The sequence below is a fragment of the Leptodactylus fuscus genome, chromosome 9 (genome assembly GCF_031893055.1).
Source record: "Leptodactylus fuscus isolate aLepFus1 chromosome 9, aLepFus1.hap2, whole genome shotgun sequence".
NCBI classification, from domain to species: domain Eukaryota; kingdom Metazoa; phylum Chordata; class Amphibia; order Anura; family Leptodactylidae; genus Leptodactylus; species Leptodactylus fuscus.
The window spans coordinates 79,681,444-79,694,848 of record NC_134273.1 but is presented as its reverse complement, the minus strand read 5'-3'; the positions used below and the strand labels follow the sequence as shown (position 1 = coordinate 79,694,848).

The 13,405-nt window shown below is 46.2% G+C and overlaps 1 protein-coding gene across 2 annotated transcripts in view; it reads left to right on the top strand.

The window, feature by feature from the left end:
• FRMD4B (FERM domain containing 4B) overlaps nucleotides 1-13,405 on the top strand; it is an 82,584-nt gene that overhangs the window by 27,997 nt on the left and 41,182 nt on the right. For both annotated transcript variants that reach the window (XM_075287492.1, XM_075287493.1), the window contains exons 5-7: nucleotides 412-496; nucleotides 6,993-7,049; nucleotides 10,837-10,859. In XM_075287492.1, coding sequence (XP_075143593.1) covers nucleotides 412-496; nucleotides 6,993-7,049; nucleotides 10,837-10,859 — 165 coding nt within the window. The remainder of the gene's footprint in view (nucleotides 1-411; nucleotides 497-6,992; nucleotides 7,050-10,836; nucleotides 10,860-13,405) is intronic.

The window sequence follows — 13,405 nt, the reverse complement described above, 5'->3', positions numbered from 1 at the left end:
GTCACTTTACTGCAGTGATGTAAACCTTATTATTATTTTTTTTTTTAATGAAGAGTTCGTCTTAAAGGAGACCTGTCACTAACATAAAGCTATCCAGTCTACCGACAGTAAGGTCAGAGTAGCCAGCAGGTTGATATATAGGTTTGTGGGAAAAGATTCAGTATAACCCGGTCATGGATCCAATGAAGTCCTTGCTTCTTGGTGCTTAGGAGTCCAGTGGGCGGTCCTAACATTGATTGACAGACATCTGTATGCACCCTCAAAGCTACAAATCATTAAAGGAGACCTCCCACCGGACTCCTGGTCTGATGAGACTCCATGTTCCGTGTGACAGGATCCCTTTAGCTGTGACAGGATGCCTTTAAAGGATAAATTCTTAAATAAATGAATTCTTATTTTACTTCTTTCCAGGTTTTACATCGAGAGTATAACATTTCTGAAGGAAATCACGACGGTCGAATTGTTTTTCCTCAATGCAAAAGCCTGTGTATTCAAGGTAATGTCTATATGAATGTATGTTCACTTTGCACAAGTTGGCGGTATTCTAGGTCAGGTCAGTGTTTGAACCTATAGGGGGCGACTGTTGACCTGTTTACATTTCTCTTCATTTTGTTAATTGGCAAAAATGAACTATTTACCCTTCTACTTTCTTACTGCACAGCGTTGTTTCCACACCTGTCTAAAACTTCTGCACAGTACTGTAATAGTATGCTATGCAGAGTCTGTGCGTACAGCTTTGCACGAGGTCTTCCGGTCGAGCACAGTTACCCCCCAGGACGACGTTTCATGTGATTAATGACCTGAACAATCCACGAGGTTGACTTTGATAGACTTGTCCTTCTCCTCAACCATGCAGCTATGTAACGCTGTATAATTTTCCATAAACACGGAGGTTACGGTTTTTGGCGCCTTGCCACCTGGCCTAAGCCTATAACCGAAGCACTGACAGCATAGATGGCGGCATGAGTGACAATGTCAGCTCGGCATTGCAGGGTTTAAAAGATGCAGAAAGAGCAGGAGATAAAAGGTCAACACCGACCAGGTGAGAATCTGCAGCGGGATCAGCTGATACCTGAGCTCATACAGGTGTCTTAGCTCCGCCCCTTTAGGTAACTATCGAACTGCTGGAGGATATTAGAGCCTCCTTGTATACATTCACTCTATGGACTAGTGCGACCATTTCTTGAAGGGGTTTTCCAAAGACAAAATTGTTAAATAATAAGATTCTCAGTGTAGGTAGCTTTCACATTTCCTCCACATTATAATGCCCCAACACAGAATAATGCAACCCTAGTGACCCCAGCAGAGTATATTGCTCAGCCCCAACAATATACAGGGCCGAGGGAGTGAGCGGTGAGTATGTGTCAGTACTCGCTGCTCTTAGGACTAATCTTTCCTCCCAATAGGAGAGGTAAGTACTCACTCCCCGGACCTCATCAGTAAGGCCAGGTTCACACGGAGGACGCCTTAGGTTCCGGTCCAAAATACGGGTAGCTGCAACTGGATGCCGGTGCACTGCACCACATCCAGCCGCACACTCCGCTCCGGATTAGACCCAAATGAATGGACCTAGTCGGGAGGAGGCAGATTCGCGAGGTGACTCCGCCTGAAGAATGAGCATGTCCGTTCTTTTTTCCGGGAGCCGTCTTTTTGGTCAGGATTTTGAGGCCTCAAAATCCTGACCAAAATGCCCCGTGTGAACTCAGCCTATCTAATAAGTTCTTCCTTCACTAGTAATGAACCAACGAGCCGCCGCTCTCTTGATGGCCATGTTGACTACCACCAAATTACTGTTTATACTACTGATGTGACTGCATTTGCATGCAAGGATGCATGCGACGGGACTTTAACTGTGCAACCACCCCCTTGTATGTTGCTGACCCCGGGCGGCCCACACAAAACCAAGCACCGGGTGATAGCCAGTATGGCCGACATTTCAGATGCAAAATCTGTCCCGGGCCTCCTACTATCAATGTATCCTTTATTGTACTAGTCTCCTCCTATTGGGAAGGGATATGTTATGGTCACCTCCCCTAAATCACAGACGCACATCAGCAGAGCCCTGTTGGGACCCCTATAGTAATAAGGAAGTTTTTAGGTAATTTTTTTTTCAGCCTGCGCAGCCATTCTCCATCTGGGGTGAGAACGTACAAATGGAAAAACAGAAGTGGCGTGAGGACGCCATAAAGTATTAACTCCTCAGCTTTATCACCCGCCTGCAGGGCAGTTATATTGACCCTTGAGAGTTATGACCCGGTAGTTGCCCCACCCATGGTTAATGATATTTTGCAACATTTTCCTACGCGCTGATACAATTTACCAGCCAATAAAACTTGTTTGTCTGAATCTTTCGGAATCCTTAAGGGGAAAGTAATGTGTAAGGGTATTGATATGGCGTCGCCCTATTGACATTCTCACGTACCACATCCTTATTGTTATTCCATTCAGAATAGTTCCGGAATTGATTCCCTTTATAGCAGGTTATGTTAAAGGTTCACCTTTGCAACAGTTTATAGAGTCTAATAGAATAGATATAGCAACATTGTATCTGGTCTTCATTGAACTCTGCTAATTCTGCAGGCCTATGGGTCTCCATGATAACAGACTACAAACAGACCTTGTGTAGTCTGAACCTGCAGTCCTTTTGTGCCCAAATGTATATCGAACAGGGGAATGCATCGCATAAAAGCAGATCCATGCAGCTGCTATAGGGCCCTAAGAAGCAGGACCCAGCCCAGGTCGTTCTATTCCCAGGGCCCACCCTTTACATGTTTCTTTATTGCTTATTTTAGATGCAATGGATCAATACATTAGGCCTATACCAAGGATCAGTGTCATATTATTGGGGCTCTGGCACCCCCATCGATCAGCTGATTCACAGAGCAGGAAACAGACAGCGCTGTTCTCTGTGTAGTGGCCAGATCTGGTACTGCAGATCACCTCCTAAGCTGCAGTGACTCAGTTAATCCACTACACTGAGAACAGCGCTGTCTGCTTCCTGCTCCGTTCTCTGTGTACCAGCTGATCGATGGGGGTGCCAGATATCAGCCCCCTACTGATCTGATAGTTCTTTCATATTTTTAACCCTTTAAGTAGATTTTTTGCAGATTCTTCTGCAGTTTCACCCTCCATCTTGCAACATTTGCATAGACCAAACGCACAATTCTCCTTCTGCTACTTTTGCAGGTCACAAAACCGACTTTACACACCCTGTAATAATTCCCTATTGTTCCATGGGTGTGGTAAACTTCACATGAACTCCTGTTGTTAGGAAGAATAGAAGCTGACACCAGACTTTAATATCCTCTTAACTCTTCATAGGCCCTTATTTGTTTTACAGTGAAAATGGGAAGAACAATGATCAGAATGGCAATATGGATGTGAATGGCTGGGAACCAGTCGCTGACTAGGCCCGCTCCATTCTTTAGGATAGCTATTGGGATGGGTGTGATCAGCAGGGATGAGTATAGGGGGCACTATAGGAGGTAGATGAGAAGACACTGCCTTTAATAGTCAGGACAGTATAAAGCACAGAGGTGTGAGATGATGACTGCAGCTGCAAGATCCAGACAAATCGCACAATTTTTGCTTTGTGGGTGTTGTTGGCCAGTAAATTGTTACTTGGCCGCATGACGTATTAAAGGCAGAATTGTGCAGCCGAATAACAAGCTGCGTCTGGGTCAGGACTTGGCTAGCTGCAAAATGGGGGACCTATTACCAATACACAATCGTTATTACCAGCACATTTGGGGTTTATGGTGAAATCCCTGTACTAAAAGTGTTATTGCTAACCTCCCTGATCTTCTAGGATAGTTGGGAGGTTAATGGTAAAATCCCTGCTGGTCTAGGATAGTTAATGATAATATTCCCAGTCGTCCAGAAAGGTTAAGCGGTTAATGGTATAATCCCTGGTGGTCTAGGATAGTATGGAGTATGGTAATCTCTCTAGTGGTCTAAAAAAGTTAAAGGGTTAATGGTAAGATCCCTGGTGATCTAGGATAGTTAGAGATAATAATAATATACTTAGTGGTCTAGAAAGGTTAAACAGTTAATGGTAAGATCCCTGGTGGTCTGGGGTAGTATGGGGTAATGGTAATATCCGTAGTGGTCTAGAGAGGTTAAGCAGTTAATGGTAAAATCCCTGGTGGTCTATGGTAGTATGGGGTAATGGTAATATCCCAGGTGATCTATGGTAGTATGGGGTAATGGTAATATCCCAGGTGGTCTATGGTAGTATGGGGTAATGGTAATATCCCAGGTGGTCTATGGTAGTATGGGGTAATGGTAATATCCCAGGTGATCTATGGTAGTATGGGGTAATGGTAATATCCCAGGTGATCTATGGTAGTATGGGGTAATGGTAATATCCCAGGTGATCTATGGTAGTATGGGGTAATGGTAATATCCCAGGTGATCTATGGTAGTATGGGGTAATGGTAATATCCCAGGTGATCTATGGTAGTATGGGGTAAAATCCCAGGTGGTCTAGAAAGGTTAACCAGTTAATGGTAAAATCCCTGGTGGTCTAGGATAGTTGAGTGATATACTGGGCAACAAGTGTCACTATATTACTTTCTTCTGGTTTTCTTCCTTCCAATACTTATAGCCACATTGTTTGTCACCATTACATAGAGGGACATTTTCAGGACTGGCACTTACAGGTGGCTATTAGACCTCCTACACACAGGAATATATGGGCAGGAAAATCCTGTCTGCACCTTGGCCGGATTTCCAGGCCTGAACCCAGTCAGGAGACCCGAACTCCAAAGAACATAGTGATGTATGACTAGGAGTCCCTGCTACCTCTACCTTCCCATAATACAGTATATATAGTATAGTATAGTACAGTGGAGTCATGGGGGGTGGGGGCAGCGAGCAGTTTGTCGTGAAGCCATGATAGATTTCACGTTCTCAGTGTATCCGATGGGGCATTGCGCTCTGCAACGTTCACCCGACAGGTTAAAATTGCACAAGGAACGATGAATCATTGCGATAAATCCAATCACAACCAATAATATCATTGCTAGATGTGATAATGAATCTTCTGTAATAATCTACTTATAGATACCTTGCAGATGGCTCATTACCAGAGTGACAAGTGGATGTGATGTCATCGGTGTCTGCACCCTGAGGGAACTGATATCATGTAATAACTTTGCTAGATTAGTCATCTCCTAGATACACAGTGGTTAGTGCTGGCACCTCTCCCTCAGCTATAGTCCATGCCTGGCACCGGGGTAGGTTTTAGGTTTTCTCCTACATGGCCAAATGCCATTACTACCTCTTGGAGTTGGTCATTCCATAGTTTCAGGTTTGGTCTGGCCCATAGGTGAACAGGCAATCCCTAGGAGGGCCCGCAGCGCACCCTGGCATGACACAGTACACTCAATGGGGGAGACCACAGCGCTGTACATTGTATGGTGGCTGAGCTTGGTATGGCAGCTCAGCCCCATTCATTTGATTGAGACTGAGCTATAGTATAGTACTTCCAACACCAGCTGGATCTCCACAAGGAAAGCCCGCACTCCCCAAGTCCACCATGACACCCTAATATAATAGGACGCGTCCGTCTCATGTGACTATGAATATGGTGCACACCTTAGAGTCGGTGGGCCTGGGTGTGACTGTAGCTTCACCCCCTATTGACTAGTGGTATATAGGTATACGTATATCCATGTATAATAACAATATATAATACATGACCTACTTTTGCTAACCCCATTGAATGCAGTTTGTGTGTTCAGCTTCCTTATAACGCGCTCTGGTCGCCGACCGCGAGGGTTTGATAGAATTATACCTCCCTTTTATTTGGCTCCTGATGATCTTCCTCATATTCCTTGGTCGTCATCCAATGATGATAATTCACGGGCCGCAGCTTCGCTACTATGATCAACCTGAATTCTCATGCACCGCCCCATCCGTGACGTCGGCCGCGGAGGAAAATAGTCATTACAGACAGTAGATACAATAACACGAAATTACAACGCTTATGTGTACAGTGTATCATCGATAGAGTATTAGTACCCTGAGGGCGTATTCAGACGTTGTAGTTGTGGCGCAGTTCTTGTTGCGTCGCTGGCAGTTTTACTGTGAATTGGGGCGGTTTTGCAGCAATGTATAGACTACATAGTGATTCCTGTTGCACAACCAAAGATCGGTGTGTGTCGCCCTGCGCCTTGTTCACTAATGTTATAGAGTGCAATGACTTCAATTCAACAATGTTCAAGTTGAAGTTGCAACACTCTCGGCAGTCTCAAGGCAACTCCATTCATTAACGTGAATGAAGGAGTTGCAAAGCAACCCAGCGATATTTGGTTATGCAACCTTCTCTTCTTCATGTGCCCTTCACGGTAAGCCTGACTGTGTGATCTCAGCCTGCAGTGCCTCTAGCCTGCCCCCTATGGATGGGGCTGATTATCATCACAACATTCTGCAGGTAACTTTTATCAATATACTTAGTATTCTCTGACAACATAGGGTTAAAATTTGCAGCAGAACAATGAAAGAAAAGTCCAGGTCTCCTGCAGCAGCCATGGATATGATCATTTTCTGCATGAGATCCCGGAGGTGGCACAACAAGAGGCGGCTTTGTGTCTCCCTGCACTTGTCTGTGTGTATATAATACTAAACCTTGAAGTGGAACCTTATCTCTGGGCATCGACCATCCACCCGCAGCGGGTAAAACTGGGCACCCTGAATGCTTAAAACTATACCCAGCCACCCTAGGACACTTTAAATGCACCCGCAAACACTCTCCATGTATGTATGATAATACGCTGCACCCTGCAAACACTTTGCAAAGTTATTCTGTCTGCAAAGTAGGATTGCAGAGCAGCTCACACCTTTGTCTGTAATCAAATCCTCTAAGGACCGGCCTCCCCCGCGCTGTGGAATGGTACAGTCTGTTGTTGTAGCAGAGCCCAGAGGCAGTGACAGGCATGAACTGCAGAGATCGCCCACAGCCGGCGCTGACTCTCTTCTTGTCTTAACAGGGGCAGATAGAAGTGGACAGCGAGACCGTCTTTAAGTTGGCTGCACTCATTCTGCAGGTAAGGACGCATGCACTCAAAATATTTTGTGCAACCAAAGTTGCGGGGTCACTTTTTGCACAGACTGGCGTCACCTTTTGCTGCGAACCTGGCTGCGTTGCCTATAGGTGCTGCAATATGTGGCCCAAGCTCGATGCGCTTGCAGGGCAGTTCATATAGTCATTTCTATATGGAATGATCTGGCCCAGGGACCCCGGGGCAGCGTTATGGCATGAAAACCGTGTTCACACAGGTGCGGTATTTTGCATGGAGATATGTGCACTTGCCACCTAAGGGGATTTTTTGCATTGACACAATGCAGTTTTGGTTCAGTTTTTGATGCATACGTTGCATTTATTTAATATGTTGCACCTGCAAAATCAAAAACTGCATGCCTTCTTTTATAGATGCAATTTTAACCGCACAGTGTGAATGCATCCTTATAGAAAACATTTGCAAAGTCGTCTTGAGTGAGGCGTGTGTTCCTACTCAACCTCAAGACTACATCTGTGTGGGCAAACTATGTTTTTTTGCTGAAATATTATGAAATTGTGGCCAAATGTTGTAGTTTTTGCAAAACGGCACAGGTTTGGCATAGTTGCAGCAAATAAAACAATGCACTGTTTGAACGTGTCCTTAAACCTGAGCTAACCAGTGAGCCGGGACAATGAAGCTGAAAGATGATAGTAGTAGTAGTAGTTGTAGTAGTAGTAGTAGTCGTCCGTGTAATGGATCATCTATTGTTTGCCGTAACAATGCAACGAAGATGTTGTTTTGGCAAAATCTCCGGTAATGTTACACAAGGTCAATGTGCATGCGGCTAGACGCTGTAGAACCGCAAGTCTCAGCAAGTTATTGCCTTCAGCATATGGTGGATTCTTGCTGTATAGCAATGGCTGGGGGTCACTTACTAGTCCAAAGTCTCCTGCACATGATGTTTGCCCCTGTAGGATGGTGCATTATGGACATATGCCCCTATAGAAGTAATGCTGACAGGGGAAGTTACCCCCATCATACAGCAGGCATATCACAGTCTGGTATCATCACTATGATGTATTGAGTCCCTGTCTCCTGACATGGTTTGGGTCAAGAAATCCTGGACTGGATTTTGTAATCCGGATTCCTTCATGTGCACCCCCCAACGGTGACACCATGGCCCATAGGCTGTGTCTGGTATTGCACATTATCCATTTTCACTTTAGTAAGGCTGATGCCAATTGTCCGTTGTTCTGGTCTTTCGGGGAACCAGAACAAGGGACAAACAGACCACTAAAATGTACAGGATAGACACCATGGTAAGCGGACATTGCGATGGAGACTCTAATGGAGAGGTGAACTCAGCCTGAGCGACAGACCAGATACTTCCTACGGACCAACGTGGTGATGTTTCTAGGAAGAAGCAGCCATGTTTTTCTATCCTCGTCCATCCCCTTTAAGGATTTAAAAGTACAACAGAAGAAGAGTCGAATGGCCGCCATTATAGTGCCATAGCTTGTTCACCCAGATAGCGCCCACGCTTATCTCACTACATACGTAACTGGGCAGACAGATCATTCGGGACTAAACCATACTGTAAGGGCGGCCATATTGGTTGTCACTCAGATTCCTTGAAAACCAATATGTCTGGAAAAAAAAACCAAAACACATAGATTCTGTAGATGGCTCCCTGATCTATCTAGACTGCAGGAACTCCTTGGCCTCCGTATGTTCCACTTTTTTGGTTACTTTTTTCCAGCCAAATCCAAGTACAAGAAGAAGATAAGGTTTCGTGCTATCTGCGTGTTCAGACACAGCTCCTTTGAGATAAGGCCCCATTCATTTCATGTCCTGCAGGGTGTCTGAAAGATGCGGCAGGCCCCAGATAAGATCCCCTTCCTACCCAAATAGGTCTTCGGACGTTTTTTTTTCCATTCCTGACTTCCAAGTTAGTTCAAGTTGCCAAAACAATTTTTTTGCTCCTAGATCTATGGCCGCTCCTCATGGACAATACCTGGAGCCTATGAAATATTCACGGGGCCTATTAATATTGTATGAGCCGACGTAACGGTCCGTGCAGACACCGGATGATCAGGCCTGGCATCTGTCAGTAAATCACCTGAGATTATCTAATGTGTCAGTAAAAATGAGTTATTCATTAGCCATTGTGGTGGCCATACATAGACAGCCATTCCTCCTAGCAGCCCTATATACATGCATGCTCAGCCTGGCAGAGGGTAATAGTGTTATGACATATGGGATGTCATAACAAGCAGAAGTTCTAATTTTGGTGGATCCAATATATTACGTGGACGATTATATTTATAAATAGCCCCCAGGTTAGGCTCCTTGCCCAGGACTGTATTTTTGGCCCTTATTATAACAGCATACAGACCCATTTGTTTCTGTGCCCCCACACAGTACAATCTGCTCCACAGTGGCCCCCCACACAGTACAATCTGCTCCACAGTGGCCCCCACACAGTACAATCTGTTCCACAGTGGCCCCCACACAGTACAATCTGTTCCACAGTGGCCCCCACACAGTACAATCTGCTCCACAGTGGCCCCCACACAGTACAATCTGCTCCACAGTGGCCCCCACACAGTACAATCTGCTCCACAGTGGCCCCCACACAGTACAATCTGCTCCACAGTGGCCCCCACACAGTACAATCTGCTCCACAGTGGACCCACACAGTACAATCTGCTCCACAGTGGCCCCCACACAGTACAATCTGCTCCACAGTGGCCCCAACACAGTACAATCTGCTCCACAGTGGCCCCCACACAGTACAATCTGCTCCACAGTGGTCCCCACACAGTACAATCTGCTGCACAGTGGTCCCCACACAGTATAATCTGCTCCACAGTGGTCCCCACACAGTATAATCTGCTCCACAGTGGCCCCTACACAGTACAATCTGCTCCACAGTGGCCCCCACACAGTACAATCTGCTCCACAGTGGCCCCTACACAGTACAATCTGCTCCACAGTGGCCCCCACACAGTACAATCTGCTCCACAGTGGCCCCTACACAGTACAATCTGCTCCACAGTGGTCCCCACACAGTACAATCTGCTCCACAGTGGTCCCCACACAGTACAATCTGCTCCACAGTGGTCCCCACACAGTACAATCTGCTCCACAGTGGCCCCCACACAGTACAATCTGCTCCACAGTGACCCCACACAGTACAATCTGCTCCACAGTGGCCCCTACACAGTACAATCTGCTCCACAGTGGTCCCCACACAGTACAATCTGCTGCACAGTGGTCCCCACACAGTATAATCTGCTCCACAGTGGTCCCCACACAGTATAATCTGCTCCACAGTGGCCCCTACACAGTACAATCTGCTCCACAGTGGTCCCCACACAGTACAATCTGCTCCACAGTGGCCCCTACACAGTACAATCTGCTCCACAGTGGCCCCCACACAGTACAATCTGCTCCACAGTGGCCCCCACACAGTACAATCTGCTCCACAGTGGTCCCCACACAGTACAATCTGCTCCACAGCTCCTGGGGGCTGGTTCCGATCCCCATGACCCATGATGGAAACCGACACAGAACCCCTTGGTCCAGCTACTAAAAATTCTGGGAGCAAGTAAGTTAAAGTCTCAGGTTGGGTTTCCACTAGATGTGACGGGTCCCTTGTGTATGGCCAGTTTCATGTCTCCTAATCCTATTACACTACAAGTAGCCATCGTGCCTTGCCAGCTGGGACTTGTAGTTCTTTGGTACGTGTAATGTGACCGGTTGTTCATGTATGCCAGCGCTATATCCGGCTGAGATCATCCTAACACTGTCTGTTCTCTTCCATTTTCAGGAGGCTCGGGGAGACTTCAGTAGGTAATGAATCTTTTGTCTCTTGTACGTTCATGTTGCATGTTGGTTTCTGTAGGGTAGACTGAGCTGCCAAAGTCTACATCTTCCCCCCCCAGGCCACTTAAAGTTACGTCTGCCGTGCAGGGAGCGTAGTCTGCAGACAGGGAGGAGGGGGGGGCTGGTAGGGAAAGTGTGCTGACAATCCAAAAATAGGTTTGGATAACATCTCCTAGGTTTCAGCCCAAAATACATCCCAGCGAGCACACTCGAGCTGTCTGTCATCCGGGGGTTTAATGAATTCCCTCCCTTTTCATTATCGTCTTGACTTAGGTCTTGTGGTTATGAAGAGTCCTTGTTTTACTGCTGGAGGCTCCTTAGCCAAGGCTTCAGACATGGAGAATGACTGGGCCGAGTATCTTGTGCATTGTACAAATGTATCTATAACTATGGGGGGAGGCGAAAGTCAAGAAAAGCCTTGCTTTACCCATGGGGGGAGATGTGAATACACCAGTCTTTGTATCCTGCATCGGCAGGGGGTGCACTTCAATCAGAGATCAGGTGCACCCTCTATTAGGGTTATCCGGTTTCTAATATTGATCGCTTATCTTTAGGATAGGCCATCAATATTGATCTGCAGGGGTCTGACACTCAGGACCCCCGCAGATCTCCTGTACTGAGATAGTATGGCTCTCGGTAATGTTTACTGTAGTTTAGGGTTGAGTGATCGGGATCGGGAAAGATCCTGATTGGCGATCGAGCAAATTTCACGATTGGGATCGGCTGGAAAATGATTGAAAATGGGATTTTAAAAACGATCCTAAAATCTCAAGATCGGCTCAACCCTACTCTAGTGGTGAGTGTAGGTACTGCAGCGCTATCCCATTCAAGTCTATAGGATGGGCCTTCAAAACTAAGGATAAAGTATAAGGATCAATACTAGAAACCGGATAACTTTTTAGCGCCTCAATAGGGATTATGGAATAGGCCGCCGCCATATACCTTTCACAGTGTCTTATCTCCCTTGAGAATGAAGTCTTGTACATGTGGAAATCTAATGCAGTCCAAACATGTTCTATGGTCGTCTGTCCTGCCAAAGTGCTTCACCAGATGTTCATCTATGTCCTCTAGTCTTTGTCTACCATTGGCTACGTCAGCTATGTTGTGTTATTTGTGAGCGTCGCTTGGTCAAAAACTTACGTTATGGTCCATTGTTGGGCCCTTGTCATCTTTGTTGGGTAATCTGTGGGTATCCTGGGGTTTGGTGTTAGGTGGAAGACTCACCGTGCAGTAACATAATTTGGGGTCTCAGAATAACATTCTGGGAAACATGACTGTGTGCATGATCTGGTCTGTCCACGGGCCGCCCGCACCTTCACAGCCCCATTCATTACTCTCAGTGAGCCCAGACCACAAAGCAGAGAGGGATAGGAACTGTCCTGAGTTTTGCCCCAGGCTCACAGGTCAGTGATAAAATACGGCCGTATATATGTATGTTAGCACAATGACGGTACACATGGTCGTGTGCATGAGGTCTTTGGATAGAAACAGATTTTGCACCCTGCTGCCACCACTAGAGGGCGCTCACTGTATACTTTGTGTTATAGAGGGTATGCGGTAAGCTCCCCCTAGTGGTGGGGTAATGGGCTAAGACTAAGGTGACTTTGTATGGGATTAAAGGTTTATATAGCACAGATTACATTGTCCATAAACAGCACGTAAAGTTTCCCTTTATTTTATTATTGACCTCCCTATGGGGTCCGCCCTGCGGCACAATGGCCGGCACGAGGCGCAGGAATTACAGGTTCACGTCGCTCTTTCTTAAAGCCGTGTTTACCCTTTAATTCACTTTCCGCCTGACAAACATACAAGCGCCCATACTTTACATCCTTGAAGAAATCTTCCATTCTATAAGCACAAGGACCTATTAGTAACAAGTCACCGAGCAAATACGGATCCTAAAGGTCGCGCTCGGCCTGTTAATGATTCATCCGTCTTTCCCTTTTTTTTTTTCACTGCCAAAGTGCGAGCTGATAACAAGGCAAAAGTTCTTCCCACACAAAGCCAGCGGCCGGTTTAATAATAACCAGTGACCATGTGAACTTGAGACAGCCCAACCTAATCCATGACTTGTGTGTGGGCAGCCGCATTGTGCATTGTGTTTGTGGGGAGGACGCTGGGGACGAAGGCTGGGATTGCACGCGAATGTGTTTAGTCACTTTCAATGGGATATTAATGGTTTAGAAGGGGTGATATACTTTTGCAACGAGGTTTGTATTGTACAAATGCATGTAGAATCAAGTAGGAAGCGACATGGTGGACTTACCGTTTTGTGTATACAGCTCCAATGCACACAACAAACCATGTGCGGTCTGATCCTACAGTAATATGTTTAAAGGGATTCTACCATTACAATCAAATTTTTTTTCTCGTTGACACGTAGGAATAGGCTTAAGAAAGGTTATTCTTCTCCTACCTTTAGATGTCTTCTCCGCGCCGCTGTTTGGTAGAAATCCCGGTTTTTGCCTGTATGCAAATGAGTTCTCTTGTAGCACTGGGGGCGGTACTCAGTG